Genomic DNA, 18,038 nt, shown 5'->3' on the forward strand with positions numbered 1-18,038 from the left:
TTCAAAACATTTTATTTATTTTAATGAGAGAGGTACAGGGAGAGAGAGAACAAGAGGGGAGAGACCCTGTAGAGCACTGCTCAGCTGTGACTTATGATTGTGTTGAGGACTGAATGTTAGACCTCATAGTCTCAGGCATGAAAGTCTTTTTACTTAGATATTGAGCTATCCCCCAACCCCATATGAGGTTTTCTGACTCACTGTTAACAGTTGCTACTGTGAGGTAGGTGAAATTACTCCTATTTTACAAATGGTAAAGCAGAATCAGAGAGCTCATAAATGATAGAACTACCAATAAAGCATTGTCCCTTCTAATTCTTGTTCTTTTCAGTCCACCACACAGATCAATCTCAAAAATTTTCTTCTCTCAAGAAATGACTTACAAAATTTACTTATAAAATAGAAATATTGATAAGACCATAGGATAAGAGGGTTACAATTCCCACCACCAGAACTCTGTATTCCATCACCTACCCTGATAGCTTTCCTATTCTTTATCTCTTTGGGAGTATGGACCCAGGGTCATTATAGGATGCAGAAGGTGGAAGGTCTGGCTTCTGTAATTGCTTCCCCGATGAACATGAGTGTTGGCAGGTCGATCCATACTTCCAGCCTACCTCTCTTTCCCTAGTGGGGCAGAGCTCTGGGGAGGTGAGGCTCCAGGACACAGTGATGGGGTCCTCTACCCAGGAAGTCAGGTTGGCATCATGGTATCATCTGGAACTGGTGACTGAAAAAGAGTGACAATATAAAGCAGAGCAAATTGTTGACTAGTCATGAACCTAAAGGGAAGAATATTGCAGATGAAAATTTGGGTCTCCGTTTTGGAAAAAGCTAGTAGGTCTATTTTAGGTATATATATATATATATATATATATATATATATATATATATATATATATATATATATATATATATATTTATTCCCTTTTGTTGCCCTTGTTTTATTGTTGTAGTTATTATTGTTGTCTTCGTTGTTGGAATTTGGGTATTTTTCAAGGGGCCCATGACTTTACCAGTTTTCGCTTGAGCCTGACAGCTAACATGCAGGTGGACCCACAGTATTATCTGGGGAGATGGTGTCATAGTTGTAAAAAGGACTAGAAAGCTGGATCAGGGAAGAGAGTAGCTCCCAAATATGGGAAAAAGTATATAAATATTGTTAATTCTAAACCCCATTGATTTGATCTGAGCCCCATGATTTTTGTTTTTATGTGGTGTCAGGAATGAACCCAGGACCTTATGCAGGCACAGTCCCACAAGTGAGTATCCTCCCTGGTCTGTTTTTTCATTCTTGATTTCTTAGAGGAGACAGAGAGTGAGATACCACAGCACTGATCTACCACTCATGGAACTTTTCCCTGTACCTGTCATTTTGTGCCAGCACTTGAATCCAGGGCCTTTTGCATGGAAAGAGAGTACCCTATGAGTTGAACTATCTTCTGACCTTTATTTAAATTTGTGAGTGAGAGAGTGAGAGACAGACTAGAGCACCACTCAGCTCTGGCATATATAGTGATGACAATCCAACCTATGGTCTCAAGCATGCAAATCCTGTGTTCTACCACTGGGTTATCTGGCACACATATATTCTTAGCCTAATAGGATGGACATGAATACCAGTTTGGGTGGATCCTTGTTTGTTGTTCTCTGTGGGCAGTTTTGTCTAAATGATGCAATTACTGCTCCATTTAAGCTATAATTTGCTTTGGGTAGGCTCACAGGTTATCCTTTCTATAACTCAATATCCTGCATGATCTAGATGCTCAATTAATGTTGTTACTGGTAACAATAATGGATTACAAAGCTTGTGTGATTTACTTTGTGATTCTTGATTAAATTTTGTTAACTTTAAAAAGAAGCCATAATGAATGGAGGCCTTGTTTTTTTTTTTTTAATCATTCAGAGTCTTCAGGCCATTGCAGCAAAGAAAAGATTTAATTTTAGAGAATTAGTTTGCTGAAGCAATCGAAATTCCTTCTCTTGAGAGCAGAAAGCCTGTGGGATAGCCTGGCATATTGGTCCCAATAGTGACTTGTGTATGGAAGGTGAAGTTATCTGGATTTGTGCTGAAAGTGCTTAAAGATCTCTGAATGTCTAAGTTTGCTTCAAGCACTTGGAGACTAAAAAGGCATTACTCTTGGTAAGGTTTGCTTGAGCAATTAGAATTTAAATGTATACCAGTGGCAGGTCAAAAAAGTGGGGTGAGGGGAATCTATAACAGCTATAAAGAGACCTGAGAGACCTATCAACAAAATATAATATGTGGTTATATTTGAATCCTTAGTTGAACAAACCAGCAATAAAGAGACATTATTGAGACAGCTGGAGAAAATTGAACTTTGAATATTAGATTATATTAAGAATTGTTATTAATTTTTTCAGATATAATAATGGTATGATTTTATTCACAGGAGAGGGCTGTATCTAAAAAAATAAGCAATTAAAGGTAAAATGATTTGACATTTAGATCTGTCTTTCAATACTGCAACAAACTGAAGAAATAAAATGTTGGGAAGGAAGATAGATGGGAAAAATGGGAGAATACTGATATTTATTGAAGCTGGTTACTGGAAATGTGGGAATTTATTATATTGTTCTCTTTATTTTTGCATACATTAAAATCCATAATAAAAGATAAAAAATGAAATAGATGTTTTATGTATGGTCAGACATCTGCACTGTGAGTTGGAAGGCTGGATTTCAAGTCTGAAATTGACTATAAAGTTATTGAAACATTCATTTAGCCTCAATTCTCAGGCATAGAATATATTAGTATTTGGGGAATAGTGTACTTCTTTTCAAGTGTTTAGTTTTTAAGATGTATCTCTGAAAGAAGTCGGAAGTGAACCCACTTCTATTGATGAGGAAAGCTAGATGCCAACAAATAATATCTGGACCTTTGTTGAAAAAAAAAAGGGATTAGCTTTTTCTAGGTATAGAGAGACTCTTCAAATCTTAATGCCAGAAGGAGCAGCGCACACCCAGGCTTGAATAAAAGCCATTCTTCACAACAAAAAGCATTCATTTCATCTGCCTACTTTGTTCCAAGTTTGTAAAAATGTTCTGCTCAAGGACTACAACCAGTCTGTTTGCTCCTAAAGCAGAGAAGCTATATTGATTTGAACCCTAAACCAAACTATTGAGCTTTTCCTGTGAATTATATATAAATTTGAATTGAAGATTGTTGATTCTTTTTCTTTGCTGCTGGGGCCTACTGCCTACATGATCTCATGGTTGCTGGTGGAGGAAAAGAGAAGAGAGAGAGAGAAAGACCCCAGTACTCCTTTCTTTTCTTTGGTGTCTTGTGTGGTGCTCCCATGTGGTTCCTGTGGCTTGAATCCGGGTCCTCATGCATGGTTAACTGTGCTATGGTGTAAGCTATCCCCAGACTCCAAGAGTGTTTATTTTCTTCTGTTCAGCTTTGGCTTATGGTAGTGCTGGGGATTAAACCTATAACTTCAGAGCCTCAGGTATGAGAATCTTTGGCATAACCATTATGTTGTCTCCACCATCTGAGAGCATCCTTTTTTTCTTTTCTTTTCTTTTTTTTTTTTAACCAGAGCACTGCTCAGTTCTGGCTTATGATGGTGTGGGGGATTGAACCTGGGATTTCAGAGCCTCATGCATGAGAGTCTCTTTGAATAACCATTATGCTATCTACTCCCACCCTTATTTTTAAAATAAGTAAAAACTTCCCTGTCAAGTAAAATATTTTGGACAGAAACAGGAACTAATTGAGTATACTAACATTTGGCATTAGCTATTAGTTCAAAAGTTCAGACACCAGAGTATTCTCTAAGTGAGAGATTAACACTTTTTTTCCTTATAAGACATCATAGAGTAAATAGTTTTGACTTTGTGGGTCCGAAGGTGTAAAATATAACCACTTACCTCTGCCATTGTTGCCTGGAAGTAGCCTTTGATCATACCAAATGACACGACTGTGTCCTAATAAAACTTTATTTACAAACATGGGCAGTGAAGCAGACTAAACTCATAAGCTGTAGTTTGCCCATTCCTGCTCTGTATCAAATTTAATTTTATTCTATTGGAGCCTATGATCCTGGATTAGCTGAGTCCACTGAATATCCCAGTTTTCCCGTCAGGTTTAGTGTGAAGAGCTGAGCTTTTTGTTAGCATAACCTCTGCTTTGTTGAATTACCCTTGACAAATTACTCAAATTTTGCTTTTTGTTTTTCCTTTTAGCATGTTGGTAATAAAAACATGTACTTGTTTCCTTCCAACACAGTGAAGGTAGCCAGGAAGAAAAGAGTCAGAAAGATGGAAGCAGAATCAACTTTGCTTCCCTTCCTGTAGCCAGAACATATTTTACCATTTTTGATGTTTTCTGTTTCCTGTGAGACAAATAAATGAACAGATAGATGAATAGAAATGCCCAGAAATTGTCTCTGTTTACATATTTTTAAAATAATTAGTGAAGGAATTTTTAAATCTTCCCCCCCCCCCCCCCCCCGTTTAAGTGTTTATTTAATTTGATAAGACAGAGAGAGAAATTGAGAGGGAGATGGAAGATAGAGAAAAAGAGACAACTGTAGCACTATGTTACCACTTGTGAAGTTTACCCTGGCAGATGGAGACCATGGGCTTGAACCCAGGTTCTTATGTATGGTAATATGTGTGCTCACAAAGATGCACCACCACCAGGCCCCCCAAGTAGAGTTTTAGATGGCTTTTTACATCACAAATTAAGACCCTTTAAAGAGTCTTTTGTTTAAACAGAAAAATTTCAGCAAAACCTAGCTGATGAAAGCGAAGGTGGGTTTGACCTTTAAAATGCTACTTAGTCTTTGCCCTGTGGTGAGTTGGAGATGGGGGGGGGGGAATGGTTTCTTTCTACTTGTGGAAAACCATCCATCCATGTAACTGATGTTTTCTCCACCTCCTCCTAGATGCCAGCTAGTGGGGAGATTCTGGAGATGGAGAATGAAAAATCCTTGGGCTTCACTTGAGACTCAAGTGTAGGGGAGAGATGGAAGATTAGAGATGACATGGAATTGTCAAGGGCTTAGACACCTGAGACAGAAAATGGCACAAAGATCTGGGCACTGAGAAAACAATAACTCCTTCCACCGTGACCAAATGGGCACTGTTATTTGTACTAGGTCAGGTGAAGGAAAGTAGTGGATAGCCCAGTTAGAGGAACTGGTATATGCCAAGGGAATGTTGTAGTGAGATGTTTGGTGACGTGGGGACAGGTTTGGAGAGGCAGTAGAACAGGAGTGGGATGAGACTGAAGATACAGGTTTGGAGGTTGTCAGTGAAGATTCTGCCTCATCAGCTAGGGGCATTGTACTTCAACTGACAGGGAGGGAGTAGGAAGCTCAGACGTTTTGCTTGAACATCCAGGTAGTAATCTTTTTTTGAGGCCTAATAATGTGTCTCTGTTGTGAGTGCTTCTTGATTTTCATGCAGTTGGGACCTTATGCATGCATGATTTCACCACTTCTTCTTTTTTCTTTCTTTCTTTTTTTTTTTTTTTTTGCCATATTTGCTTCATTAAAAAAATTTCTTTAAAAAATTTTTTTAATTATTTTTTTATTGGGGAATTAATGTTTTACATTCAACAGTAAGTACAATAGTTTGTACATGCATAACATTCCCCAGTTTCCCATATAACAATACAACCCCCACTAGGTCCTCTATCATCCTTCATGGACCTGTATTCTCCCCACCCACCCACCCCAGAGTCTTTTACTTTGGTGCACTACGCCAATTCCAGTTGAGGTTCTACTTGTGTTTTCTCTTCTGATCTTGTTTTTCAACTTCTGCCTGAGAGGATTTCACTGCTTCTGGGTCAACTTTTTGCATGCATGAGAGAGAGAGAGGGAGAGAGAGAGGAGGAGGAAGGAGGAGGGAGAAAAGAAGGAGGAGGAGGAGGAGGAGGGGAAGAAGAAGGAGGAGGAGGAGGAGGGGAAGAAGAAGGAGGAGGAGGAGGAGGGGAAGAAGAAGGAGGAGGAGGAGGAAGAAAGAGAGGAAAGGGAAAGGAAGAGTGTGAGGGAGAGAGGCACTCAAGATAACACCAGAGTGTGGTACCATGGCACTTCCATGTGGTGCCACTGAACTATCTTTTGGCCCCTCGGTTTTGGCTTTTCTTTTCTCCTTCTCTTCCTTTTTTTTCTCTTTTGTTGCTGGTGCTTTGCACCTGTGCTGTTCCACTACTCCAGAAAACTCTTTTTTTCCTTTTAACTTCAGATAGGAACATAAAGGGAGAGAAAGAGGGGAAGATGAGATGCCACAGCACCACTGCACCATTTATGAAACTTCCCTGTGTATAGTGCTAGGAGCACCTGAGTTCTCTCACATGGTAAAGTGCTCACTGTTCGGAGTGAGTTATCTCCTGGCCTTCAGTTGCTTTCCCTAATAGGACAACCCAGAACATTATTTGCATTATTTATACCTACTTTGAAAACCTTAAAAAAGTAACTCAACAATCCCACTTCGTAATATGCCCCACAATATGTGAATGTATGTTCTCAAAAGACATGACCTTGTTGCTTTCTTTTTGCACAAAAAATGTGTTGATTGGGGCTGGGTGGTGGTGCACCTGGTTGAGTGCACAGGTTACTGTGCGCAAGGACCCAGGTTCAAGCCGCCAGTCCCCACCTGCAGGGGGAAGCTTCACAAGTGGTGAAGCAGGGCTGCAGGTGTCTCTGTCTCCCTGTCTCCTCCTTCCTCTTAATTTCTGGCTGTCTCTATCCAAAAATTAAATAAAGATTAAAATTTTTTTTTTAAAAAATGTGTTGATTTACTGTTGCTTTAAATACTAAATTCTTTCTTTTAACACACACACACCCCTATTTATTCATGGAAGCAGTCTTAGTGTTTATTTTTACCTCAGCTCTGGCATATAGTGGTGTGGGGGATAGAATTTGGGACCTTGAAGTGTCACGTTTGAGAGTCGTTTTGCATAACTATTATGCTCTCTCCCCCACCCAATACTATACATTCTCAGGAGTACAACTTCAAACTTCTATACAAATAACATTATTCTTTTATTTTTTTGAATGTTTTATTTATAAAATAAAAATATCAACAGGACCATAAGAGGGGTACAATTCCACACAATTCCTAGCACCAGAGTTCTGTATCCCATCCCCTCCATTGGAAGCTCTCTTATTCTTTATCTCTTTGGGAGTATAGACCCAGGATCATTATGGGGTACAGAAGGTGAAAGGTCTGGCTTCTCTAATTGCTTCTCTGCTGGACATGGGTGTTGGCAGGTTGATCCATACTCCAGCCTGTTTTGTGTCTTTCCCTAGTAGGGCGTGGCTCTGGAGAGGTGGGGTTCCAGGACATATTGGTGGAGCACCATTCCTTTTATTTTCATGATTAATAGTGGGTTACAGGATTGTAGGATTATAATGTGTAGTTCCCCACTGCACCCACCACCAAAGTTCTGTTTCCTCATGATCCCACCTCCCAAAAATAACAGATAACCAACCACCATAGTTTTTACAAAGTCTTCAGTTGCTCTTTCTTCTCTCCTATTCCTTCCTTCCTTCCTTCCTTCCTTCCTTCCTTCCTTCCTTCCTCTCTCTCTCCCTTTCTTTCTTCCTCTCTTATGCTTATATGTATCAGTTCTCTAGGTTCCACATATAAGTGAAGACATCTAATAGTTGTCTGTTTAAAAATTATTTATTTTCAGTATTTGTCTTTTACCACTATTAATTTTGCTAAGCATAGTCACATCCAGTTCCATCCGTTTTGTTCCAAAGGACACCTATCATCTTTTTTATTGCAGAATAATATTCCACAGAATAGATTTTTTTTTTTTTCCTCATGACTTCTTTATCCAGTCATTTGTCAATGGGCATTCTGGTTGCTTCCACAAATAATTGTAGCACTGTTGTTAATAGTCAACAACTGGAGCTTGTCCAAACATCCATTGTGAGTACAGTGGATTATAAATTGTATTTATGTTCACATAGTGGACAGCTATATAGCTATAAAAGTGAAAGATTAACAATATAGATGAGTGTCAGAAAAATAACGAGTGAAAGAAGCCTGGTTCAAAAGGGTACATGCCGCATGATTCTATTTTAACAAAGTACAAGCCATGCAAAACTCACTTAGTGTTTTGGAGGCAGGAGGCAGTTACCCTTGGGTTGAGGTCTTAAGTGGGAAGGGAGCCAGAAGTGCTTTTGGAGAAACAGGTGAAATTCTTTCTTGAGCTAATTTCAATTTACTGATTAAATTGACATGGTTCAGTTTGTGGAAATTCATCAAATGATACCCTTAGTATTTGTACACATTTCTGTATAAATGCTCTACTTCTTTTTTTAAAATCAAGATACAGGAAAGGGCACAACTGAACTGAGAGTGAAGAGTCTGTAAAAAGAGTAAATGAGAGGGTAGGTGACTTTGGGCTCGGATTATGCAAGATAGGTCTGGAATGCTTTGCATGCACAGGGGAGTTTATTTATATTTTTGTTATTGATTCTGCAGTGCTCAGCTCTAGCTTATTTTGGAGCTAGGAATTGAACATGGGACCTCCAGGACCTCAGGTATGGAACTGTTACATAACTATTGCATGATAGCCCTAGCCCTGAATTTGCGTCTTTCCAGAAGGAGGGAAGCCATCTTCCCAGTAGTTTGATCTAGGTGGTTAGTATAGAAGTGACTTTATGCTGGTCTGAATTGCCTGATTGTTTCTGGAAAATTTTGAATGGTGGCAAAATAGAGACCTCCCTGCACATATGTTCACCCTAAAACTTGTTGGCTTCCTGTTGCAGTATTTTCCTTGCTTGCAGCTTTCAATTGCTGTGCCATTTCCTAGACCATGCAGCCTACCTCCTTCCTTCCTTCCTTCCTTCCTTCCTTCCTTCCTTCCTTCCTTTCTTTTATTTTAAAGATTTTATTTATTTATTAATGAGAAACATAGGAGGAGAGAGAAAAAAACCAGACATCACTCTGGTACATGTGCTGCCGGGGATTGAACTCAGGACCTTATGCTTGAGAGTCCAATGCTTTATCTACTGCATCAACTCCTGGACCACCCTGCTTTCTTTCTTAAAAAAAAAAATAATAATAATTTTAATGAAAGGTGGGGTAGATAGCATAATGGATATGCAAAGAGACTCTTGAGCCAGGGGCTCCACAGTCCCAGGTCTAACTCCCCACACCACCATAAGCCAGAGCTGACCAGTGCTCTGGTTTAAAAAAAAAATGAGTTAAAAAAAAATAATTTTAATGAGATACAGGGTGAGAGAGAGAAAGAGATACGTAGAGAGGAGAGAACCCAGAGCACTTCTCAGCTCTGGTTTATGGTGGTGCTGGGGATGAATCTGGGACCTCAGAGCCTTAGGCAGGAAAGTCTTTTGCATAATGCACCCCCCATTTTCTTCTTTTTAAAAAATCTTCCTCAAGTTTGACTAGAGCGGTTTCCATATTTTTTTACTTTTCAGGAATATTGTTCAGTTTATTCATACTGTATGGACTCCACCATATTCACCATCTCCAAGTTCACCCCTCGCCAGGTGAACTTTCAGCAGGAAAATTAAGATGTGTAATATCAAAATGGAGCACAGGAGCTGCTCTGACTTACACATTTCTTTCCTATCAGGTAACCTGAGTAAATGTTTCCCATTGACCGTCAGTGTAAAAGTCAGAGTCATAAATAATGACAGGTTTTGGAAGCTGTGATTAAAGCCACAAATCAAAGAGGAATTTTCATGTATGCATGGTGTAGAAAGGATGGCTGCTCATGAATTTAGTCAGTCTTTTCAGTCAGCCCATTGCGCAGTGCTGGTAATAACCATCAGTAGCCCTCAAAGATTTGCAATATAAAGCATTATGCATTGGATGGATTTGTTCATATGAGAGCTAATAAATCAGCATGGGTCTCGTTAGAGAATGTCATTTATCTAGAAGCTTGCCCATGAACTTGCTGTTGCAATTTAGTTAAGTCAACAAGGACCTGCAGTGTGTGAGGGTCAGTTTTTTTCCCCAAAGCCAGTGTTCTTTATCTTTTAGACTGGTCAGTTGTGTCTAGTTTAGCTACTAGAGATGGTCCCAATTTAGGAATATGCATTAGTACTTCTGAGCACGTTAGCAAGAAGAATGAAGCCATTTTAAATAACATATTCATGGATGATTTACTCTAGTTCCCCCCAAATCATTTAAGCCCTTACAAAGACTTAGTTATTGTTCAGTGAAGAGTGGCTAATGAGCTGCTCTAAACAATGATCAATTATATAAGTTTTACATTAATGCATTCTTCAGATTTTTTTTCTAAATATACAAATTTTATTAAAAGACCAAACTCTTTCTTGGCCATCTTCAACCAATCTTTTAACCTTTTGAGATGGACAGAGACATAGTGTGCCATGTCTATCATGTTCTCCCAGCCAGCATCCCTAGTGCTGTGTCAGAGACAGAATATTGGATCGTAAGGGTAATTGGGCTGGCCCAGGGTGACATATCTCATGTAGAATTATAGTGACAGGATGACATGTTGAATGGAGAATCGTAAATATTGGCAATGCCTGGAGAAGGGCTTCTTAATGAAAATAGTTCTGGGATAGAAGGGCTATCACATTTGGCCTCCATCTCTACCTCTGTTCATGTCGGGACCAATATAGGTATCTCATTGGATGTACTTTATCATGTTTATTATTTTTTTGTCTCACCTTCCACTTAAAACCAATTTTAGTTTGGCTACTCAGCTAGGATTTGGTAGCGTTTTGTGAAATCTCTGTCTTCCCTAAACTACTGTTTCAACTTTCCTATAGCAGGCTCTTCCCTTTGTCTGAATGTTCTCTTTTCCCATTCCCAGATCCTCTCTTCCTGGGTGGTGCATTCCTACTCACTCTTCACAGCTCAACTCAAATATCACTTCTTTTCTAGGTCAAGCATCTCCTATCTCCTCCATCCTCTTCTTCCAAGCAGAACTAGTTTTGTCCTGGGTTTGTTCATGCATATTTCCAGTGGCTCCTGCCTCTGAAATATTATGACTAGTGATAGGTATGACACTCTTTCTCCCCTTGGGAGCTTTTGGAATCCAGGAACCATGTCTTTCTCATCTCTGAATCACCAGCATTCAATCAAATGCTTTACTATTGCCACTGGAAATTAATTATACAGGAAGAGAGTATGTTTGTATTAACTTCCCTTCTGTTATTGTATTATTGAATAGATGACTTGAGCCCTTTCTTTCCTTCTTTCTTTTTTTAAAAATATTTATTTATTTTATTTTTTCCCCTTTTGTTGCCCTTGTTTTATTGTTGTAGTTATTGATGTTGTCATTGGTGGATAGGACAGAGAAATGGAGAGAGGAGGGAAAGACAGACACCTGCAGACCACCTGTGAAGGACTCCTGTGCAGGTGGGGAGCTAGTGCTCAAACAGGGATCCTTGAGCTGGTCCTTGTGTTTCGCACCATGTACGCTTAACCCACTGTGCTACTGCCCGACTACCTTCTTTCCATCTTTCTTCGCTTCTTTCTTTCTTCACTTCTCTCCGTCTTTCTTTCTTTTTCCCTTCTTTCCTTCCTTCCTTCCTTCTTACTTTTTTAAAGATTTTGTTTTACTAATGAGAAAGGAGGAGAGAGAAAGGACAAGACATCACTCTGGTACATGTGCTGCCAGGGATTGAATTCGGGACCTCATGCTTGAGAGAGTCCAGTGCTTTATCCATTGTACCACCTCCCAGACCATGAGCCTTTTCTTTTCTTTTCTTTTTTTTTTTTTTTAATATTTTCATTTTATTATTGGATAGAGACAGAGAGAAATTGAGAGGGGGAGGGGTGAGATAGAAAAGGAAAGAGAGAGACACCTGCAGCCCTACTTCACCACTTGTGAAGCTTTCCCGCTGCCGTTGGGGAACCAGGGGCTTGAACCTGGGACCTTGTGCACTGCATTGTGTGCACTTAACCAGGTGTGCCACTGCCTGGCCCTGAGCCTCTTCTTTCTTCCTTCCTTTGTTCCTTCGTTCCTTCGTTCCTTCCTTCCTTCCTTCCTTTTTTTCTTTCTTTCTTCCTTGCTTCCTTCCATTCTTTCTTTCTTTCTTTTTTCTTTTCTTTCTTTAAAGATTTTATTTATTTATTCATGAGAAAGATAAAGAGGAGAGAGAGAAAGAACCAGACATCACTCTGGTACATGTGCTGCCGGGGATTGAACTCAGGACCTTATGCTTGAGAGTCCAATGCTTTATCTACTGTGCCACCTCCTGGACCATGAGCTATCTCCATGGACTCCTTTTAAAAAAGGGAGAAAAAAATTATTATCTTTATTGGATAGAGACAGCTGAAATCAAGAGGAAAGAGGGTGTTAGAGAGAGCCTGCAGCACTGCTTTACCACCTGCAAAGCTTTCCCCTTACAGGTGGGGACCAGCGGCTTGGGGACCAGCGGCTCAAACCCAGGTGCTGCCTAGCACATTGTAACAATTGTGTTCAACCAGGTGGGCCTGGTTGAACACAACCTCTTTTTTTATTCGAAATTTCTTTTCCTTCCTCCCTCCCTCCCTTCCTTCCTTTCTTTTTTTTGTCCTTTCTGCCTCCAGGGTTATTGCTGGGGCTGTGCCTGCACTACAAATCCACTGCTCCTGGAGGTCATTTGTTGGATAGGACAGAGAGAGGAGGGGAAGACAGAGAGGAAGAGAGAAAGACAGACACCTGCAAACCTGCTTCACCGCCTGTGAAGTGACTCCCCTGCAGGTGGGGAGCCGGGGGTTGGAACTGGGATCCTTGAGCTGGTCCTTGTGGCTTCTCGCCACTTGCGCTTAACTCGTGCTACCGCCCGGCCCCCTCACAAATGTATTCTACTAGACTTTGAACCTATAAAGCGTATTTGCCTAATGTTGCCCTTAAAATATTAATTCAGGGGCTATAGAAGATGGCTCAGTGAGTAGAGTGCAGGCTTTATATTTGTGAGGCCTTGGGTTTGATTGCCACCACTACAGATAACATGGTCTTGCTTTGGTTGCTCTCTCATTTTTTTTTTAAATCAAGATCAGGCCTTTCAGTATTTTTATTATTTTTGAGAGAGAGAGATGCAGAGAGAGAAAGACACAGAGAAACACCAGCACTGCTCAGCTCTGGCTTAGGGTGGTGTGGGGAACTGAATCTGGGATTCAGGCATGATACTCTCTTTGCTATCTACCCCCGCACATTGCTCTCTCATTAAAAAAGAAAAAATAAAGTTTGTCCTTAGCCTGTCTTTCAGACAGACTGCTTTCATCTGAAAAGCACTGACATGCAGGTAAGTGCAAGCGTACATAGTGTTATTTTGCTAAAATATGCTCATCCAATTTACTTTACATCCATTCTGCTCTAAGTGATAAATATACTGACAGTGTTCATTATTTTGGTGGATGACTTTATGATATACTAATTAGCACAGAGGAGGGTAAATCCTCCTCCCCTCCAGTTGTAAGTTCCAGGATTCTTTCTTTCTTTCTTTCTTTCTTTCTTTCTTTCTTTCTTTCTTTCTTTCTTTCTTTCTTTCTTTCTCTATTTCTTTTCTTTCTTTCTTTCTATGTATTTTTATTTATTTATTTTCCATTTTGTTGCCTTTGTTGTTTTTTTATTGTTGTTATTAATGTTGTTGTTGTTGGATAGGACAGAGAGAAATGGAAAGAGGAGGGGAAGACAGAGAGGGGGAGAGAAAGGGAGACACCTGCAGACCTGCTTCACCGCCTGTGAAGCGACTCCCCTGCAGGTGGGGAGCTGGGGGCTTGAACCAGGATCCTCACACTGGTCCTTGCGCTTCGCACCATGTGCGCTTACCCTGCTGCACTGCCGTCTGACTCCCTCTTTTTGTTTTTATTTTCTACTGAGCTTTTTAACTAGGAAATAGTTTTCTTTTTACTTATTTACAATATTTTGTAAACCATTAATCCCCCAATAAAGAAATTTAAAAAATTAATTAATTAATTTATTGGATAGAGATAGATGAATAAAGAGAGATGTGGGGGATAGAGAGGAAACGAGAAAGGAGACATCTACAGCATTGCTTCCTTGTCTGTGAAGCTTCCCCCCTGCAGATGGGACCAAGGCTTGAACCTATGTCCTTGTGCATTGTAACATGTGCACTCTATCAGGTGTGCCGTTATTCAGCCCCTTCTTTTACATTTTTTAAATAAATATCTATTTATTTATTTATTTATTTATTTATTCCCTTTTGCAGCCCTTGTTGTTTTATTATTGTAGTTATGATTGTTGTCATCATTGTTGGATAGGACAGAGAGAAATAGAGAGAGGAGGGGAAGACAAAGTGGGGCAAAGGAAGATAGACACTTGCAGACCTGCTTCACCGCCTGTGAAGCAACTGTCCTGCAGGTGGGGAGCTGTGGCTCGAACTCGGTCCTTGCGCTTTGCACCCTGTGCGCTTGACCCGCTGCGCTACCGCCCGACTCCCTCTTTTTAATTTTTAAACATAGTCATCTAGCATCAGGGTCAAAGGATAATAGATTTTGTTATTCTTTGCAGACTAGTCAGGACATGATTGGAGAAGTGCTAATCCTGTTTTTTAAATGTTTTTAAATTTTTTAAAAATATTTATTTACCCTTTTGTTGCCCTCGTTTCTTTTTTTTTTTTATTGTTGTTGATATTGATGTTGTCATTGTTAGATAAGACAGAGAGAAATGGAGAGAGGAAGGGAGGACAAGAGGGGGAGAGAAAGACAGATACCTGCAGACCTGCTTCACCGCCTGTGAAGCAACTCCCCTGCAGGTGGAGATTGTGGGGCTTGAACCGGGATCCTTTTTATTTTTTTTTAAATTACCAGAGCACTGCTCAGCTCTGGCTTATGGTGTTGCAGGGGATTGAACCTGGGACTTTGGAGCCTCAGGCATGAGAATCAGTTTGCATAACCATTATGCTGTCTACCCCTGCCTGAACTGGGATCCTTAAGATGGTCCTTGCGCTTCGTGTCACATGCGCTTTGTGTCACATGCGCTTAACCCACTCTGCTACTGCCCGACTCCCTTTTTTAATGTTTTAAGAATTAATTAATTAATTTATGAGAAAGATAGGAGAGAGAGAAAGAACCAGACATCACTCTGGTACATGTGCTGCTGCCATTGAACTCAGAACCTCATTCTTGAGAGTCCAGTGCTTTATGCACTGCGCCACCTCCCAGACCATGCTAATCCTATTTTTAATGGTGTGACCTTAATGCTACTCTTTTAGATTTTTTTTCCTTTTCTTTTTTTTTTTTTTTTTAACGAGAGCACTGCTTAGCTGCAGTCTATGATGGTACAAGGTACTAAATTTACAATTTCAGAGTTTAAGACATGAAAGTCTGTTACGTAACCACTGTGCTGTGTTATCTCCCCTGCTCAGGGTGAGCTGTCTTTTATCTAGTCCAGTAGGCTTTTGAACTTGCACTGTCCCCTTGGAAGGCAGGTAGTAGCAGTAGTTGTTGGCTGCACTGCTATAGACCGTTCAGGGGAACACGGTACGTGAAGGTGTGTAGCCTGAGGCTAGAGGGTGAACGTAGGATGAGAGAGACCCCACAAATCAAACTAGCAGCTCATCCAAGCTCCTCTCCTGTTGGTCATCTTTACTAGTTTTTTTTTTAAATTCCTTTTGTTGCCCTTGTTGTTTTATTGTTGTAATTACTGATGTCGTTGTTGTTGTTGTTGTAATTACTGATGTCGTTGTTGTTGGATATAGACAGAGAGGGGGAAAGATAGACACTTGCAGACCTGCTTTACCGCCTGTGAGGCAACTCTCCTGCAGGTGGGGAGCCGGGGGCTCGAACTGGGATCTTTACGCCAGTCCTTGCACTTTGCGCTATCTGCCCTACCACCCGACTCCCTATACTTGTTTTATTCTTATTTAGTTTGTCACTAAGACTTCACTGCTCTAGGATGACTTTTTTTAGGTGGAAGAGGAAGAGAGAGAGAGAGATAGAGATAGATAGATAGAGACAGACAAAGAAGGAGAGAGGAAGACACTACAACAGCAAAGCAGTATGTGTGTGTGGGGGGGCTATGCTTGAACCTAGGCTGTGGACATGACAAAAAAAGGTGCACTACCTAGGTAAGCTATCTTGCTGACCCTGTTATTTATTAATTTACATATTTAGACTTATTTAATTTACTCTATGAGAGTGAGAGCAAGAGAGGGAAAGAGAGAGAAAAAGAATCACGTGATAGAGAAAAAGAGTTACTTTGGTACATTCAGTGCTAGGGATTGAACCAGAAACTACAGGCATGCAAGTCTAAGCCATTTCCAGTTGAGTTCCCTGCTGCATTAAAAAAGTTTTTTTTTTTTGGTATTTATTTATTTTCTTTTTGTTGCCCTTGTTGTTTTATTGTTATAGTTATTATTGTCATTTGTCTTCGTTGTTGGATACGACAGAGAGAAATGGAGAGAGGAGAGGAGGGAAAGACAGAGAGGGGGGGAGAAAGATAGATACCTGCAGACCTGCTTTACCACCTGTGAAGCGACTCCCCTGCAGGTGGGGAGCCAGGGGCTCGAACTGGGATCCTTACGCCGGTCCTTGCGCTTTGAACCATGTGCACTTGAGCCACTGTACTATCGCCCAACCCACCCCCCGCCCCGCCTCCCTGCTGCAGTTTTATTCTTCTTTAATACTCATGCTAATTTTAAATGATTTGTAACTTTTGGTAAAGTGATGTCCTGTGTAAACTTGGTGAACCGTGGCCAGGTCGTGGTGCACCTGGTTAAACACACACAATACAGTGCTCAAGGACCCGGGTTCGAGTCCCTGGTCCCCATCTGCAGAGGGAAAGCTTTACAAGTGGTGAAGTAGGGCTGCAGGTATCTCTTTCCCTCTCTCTACCTCCTCCTCAATTTCTGGCTTTCTCTATCCAATAATGAATAAATAATTTAAAAAATAAATAAATATGCTTGGAGAACCTACTATGTGGCAGAAACTTAAAAAGTAGCTGTTGCTCAAATTGATTATAGTGCAGATAGCAAATGAAACCAGATCTTCGTATATATATATATATATATATATATATATATATATTTAATAGTTTAACTTGAAGCAAGAAGACTTGAAGGTATTATTATTTCTGGGCCAGGTGGTGGTGCACCTGGTTGAGTGCACCCGTTACAGTGCATAAGGACCTGGGTTTGAGCCCCCGGTCCCTACCTGCAGGGGGAAGGCTCTGCAAGTGGTGAAGCAGGGCTGCAGGTATCTCTCTTATTTTTTTATTATGTTTATTAACTGGATAGAGACACCCAGAAATCGAGAAGGAAGGGAGTGACAGAGAGGGAGAGAGACTGAGAGACACCTGCTGTCCTGCTTCACCACTCATGAAGCTTTCCCCCTGCGGGTGGGGACTGGGGGCTCAAACCTGGGTCCTTGCGCATTGTAACATGTGCGCTCAACCAGGTGCACCACCACCTGCCCCCCCTCCCCTCTTTATTTCTGGCTGTCTCTATCTAGTAAATAAATAAAGATAATACAAAAATGTTTTTTAAAAGGTATTATTTCCTACACTATATTAAGCTGTCATGAATGGAGTAGGTAACTTTCCCTTCATATGTGAGAAAATAACAGTGAAAAAATATGAACAAGGAATTATTTCCCTGCTCTTTCATAATTCATTTCTGACTTGAATGCTGAGATTTCTGATGTTTCTGTGTGGCGCAGACTTGTTGGGTCTCAGAATAATCAGTTGCTCTTGATTATCACCACCTAGACCTCACTCCACTTGATGTTCCTATGCAGTTGTTGCCAGACAGCGTGCCCTTAGCAGTGGCTAGAAATTCAAATTCCAGAAAATTCTTTTTGAGAGTAAAAGGAATTTTTTGTGTGCTATTCCCACTGTCAGTGGGTTCAGCCAGTCAGTTTGATAGATCGTATTCATTCATTCATTTAATAAGCAACTTTTATTGTGTGTCTGCTATGTGTGCCAGGCATATTAATGAGTCAAAGAGGTTTTTTTTTTTTTTTTTTTTACTTTTTTTTTTATTATCTTTATTTATTTGATAGAGACAGCCAGAAATCGAGAGGGAAGGGGGAAGTACAGAGGGAAAAAGATAGAGACACCTGAAACACTGCTTTGCCACTCACAAAGCTTTCCTTCTGCAGGT

At 40.4% G+C, this 18,038-nt stretch overlaps 1 protein-coding gene across 6 annotated transcripts in view; it reads left to right on the forward strand.

Annotated features, from left to right (window-relative positions):
- LOC103115388 (serine/threonine-protein phosphatase 4 regulatory subunit 1-like) overlaps positions 1 to 18,038 on the forward strand; it is a 110,624-nt gene that overhangs the window by 3,364 nt on the left and 89,222 nt on the right. For 2 of the 6 annotated variants that reach the window (XM_060184118.1, XM_060184173.1), the window contains 2 exons: positions 8,470 to 8,528; positions 9,429 to 9,586. The exons of 2 other annotated variants lie outside the window; for them this stretch is intronic. In XM_060184118.1, coding sequence (XP_060040101.1) covers positions 9,526 to 9,586 — 61 coding nt within the window. In that variant the 5' untranslated portion in view covers positions 8,470 to 8,528; positions 9,429 to 9,525. The remainder of the gene's footprint in view (positions 1 to 8,469; positions 8,529 to 9,428; positions 9,587 to 18,038) is intronic. 2 more of the 6 variants (XM_060184360.1, XM_060184408.1) reach the window with 1 other exon arrangement.

This window comes from Erinaceus europaeus, chromosome 1 (genome assembly GCF_950295315.1).
Source record: "Erinaceus europaeus chromosome 1, mEriEur2.1, whole genome shotgun sequence".
Lineage (NCBI taxonomy): Eukaryota > Metazoa > Chordata > Mammalia > Eulipotyphla > Erinaceidae > Erinaceus > Erinaceus europaeus.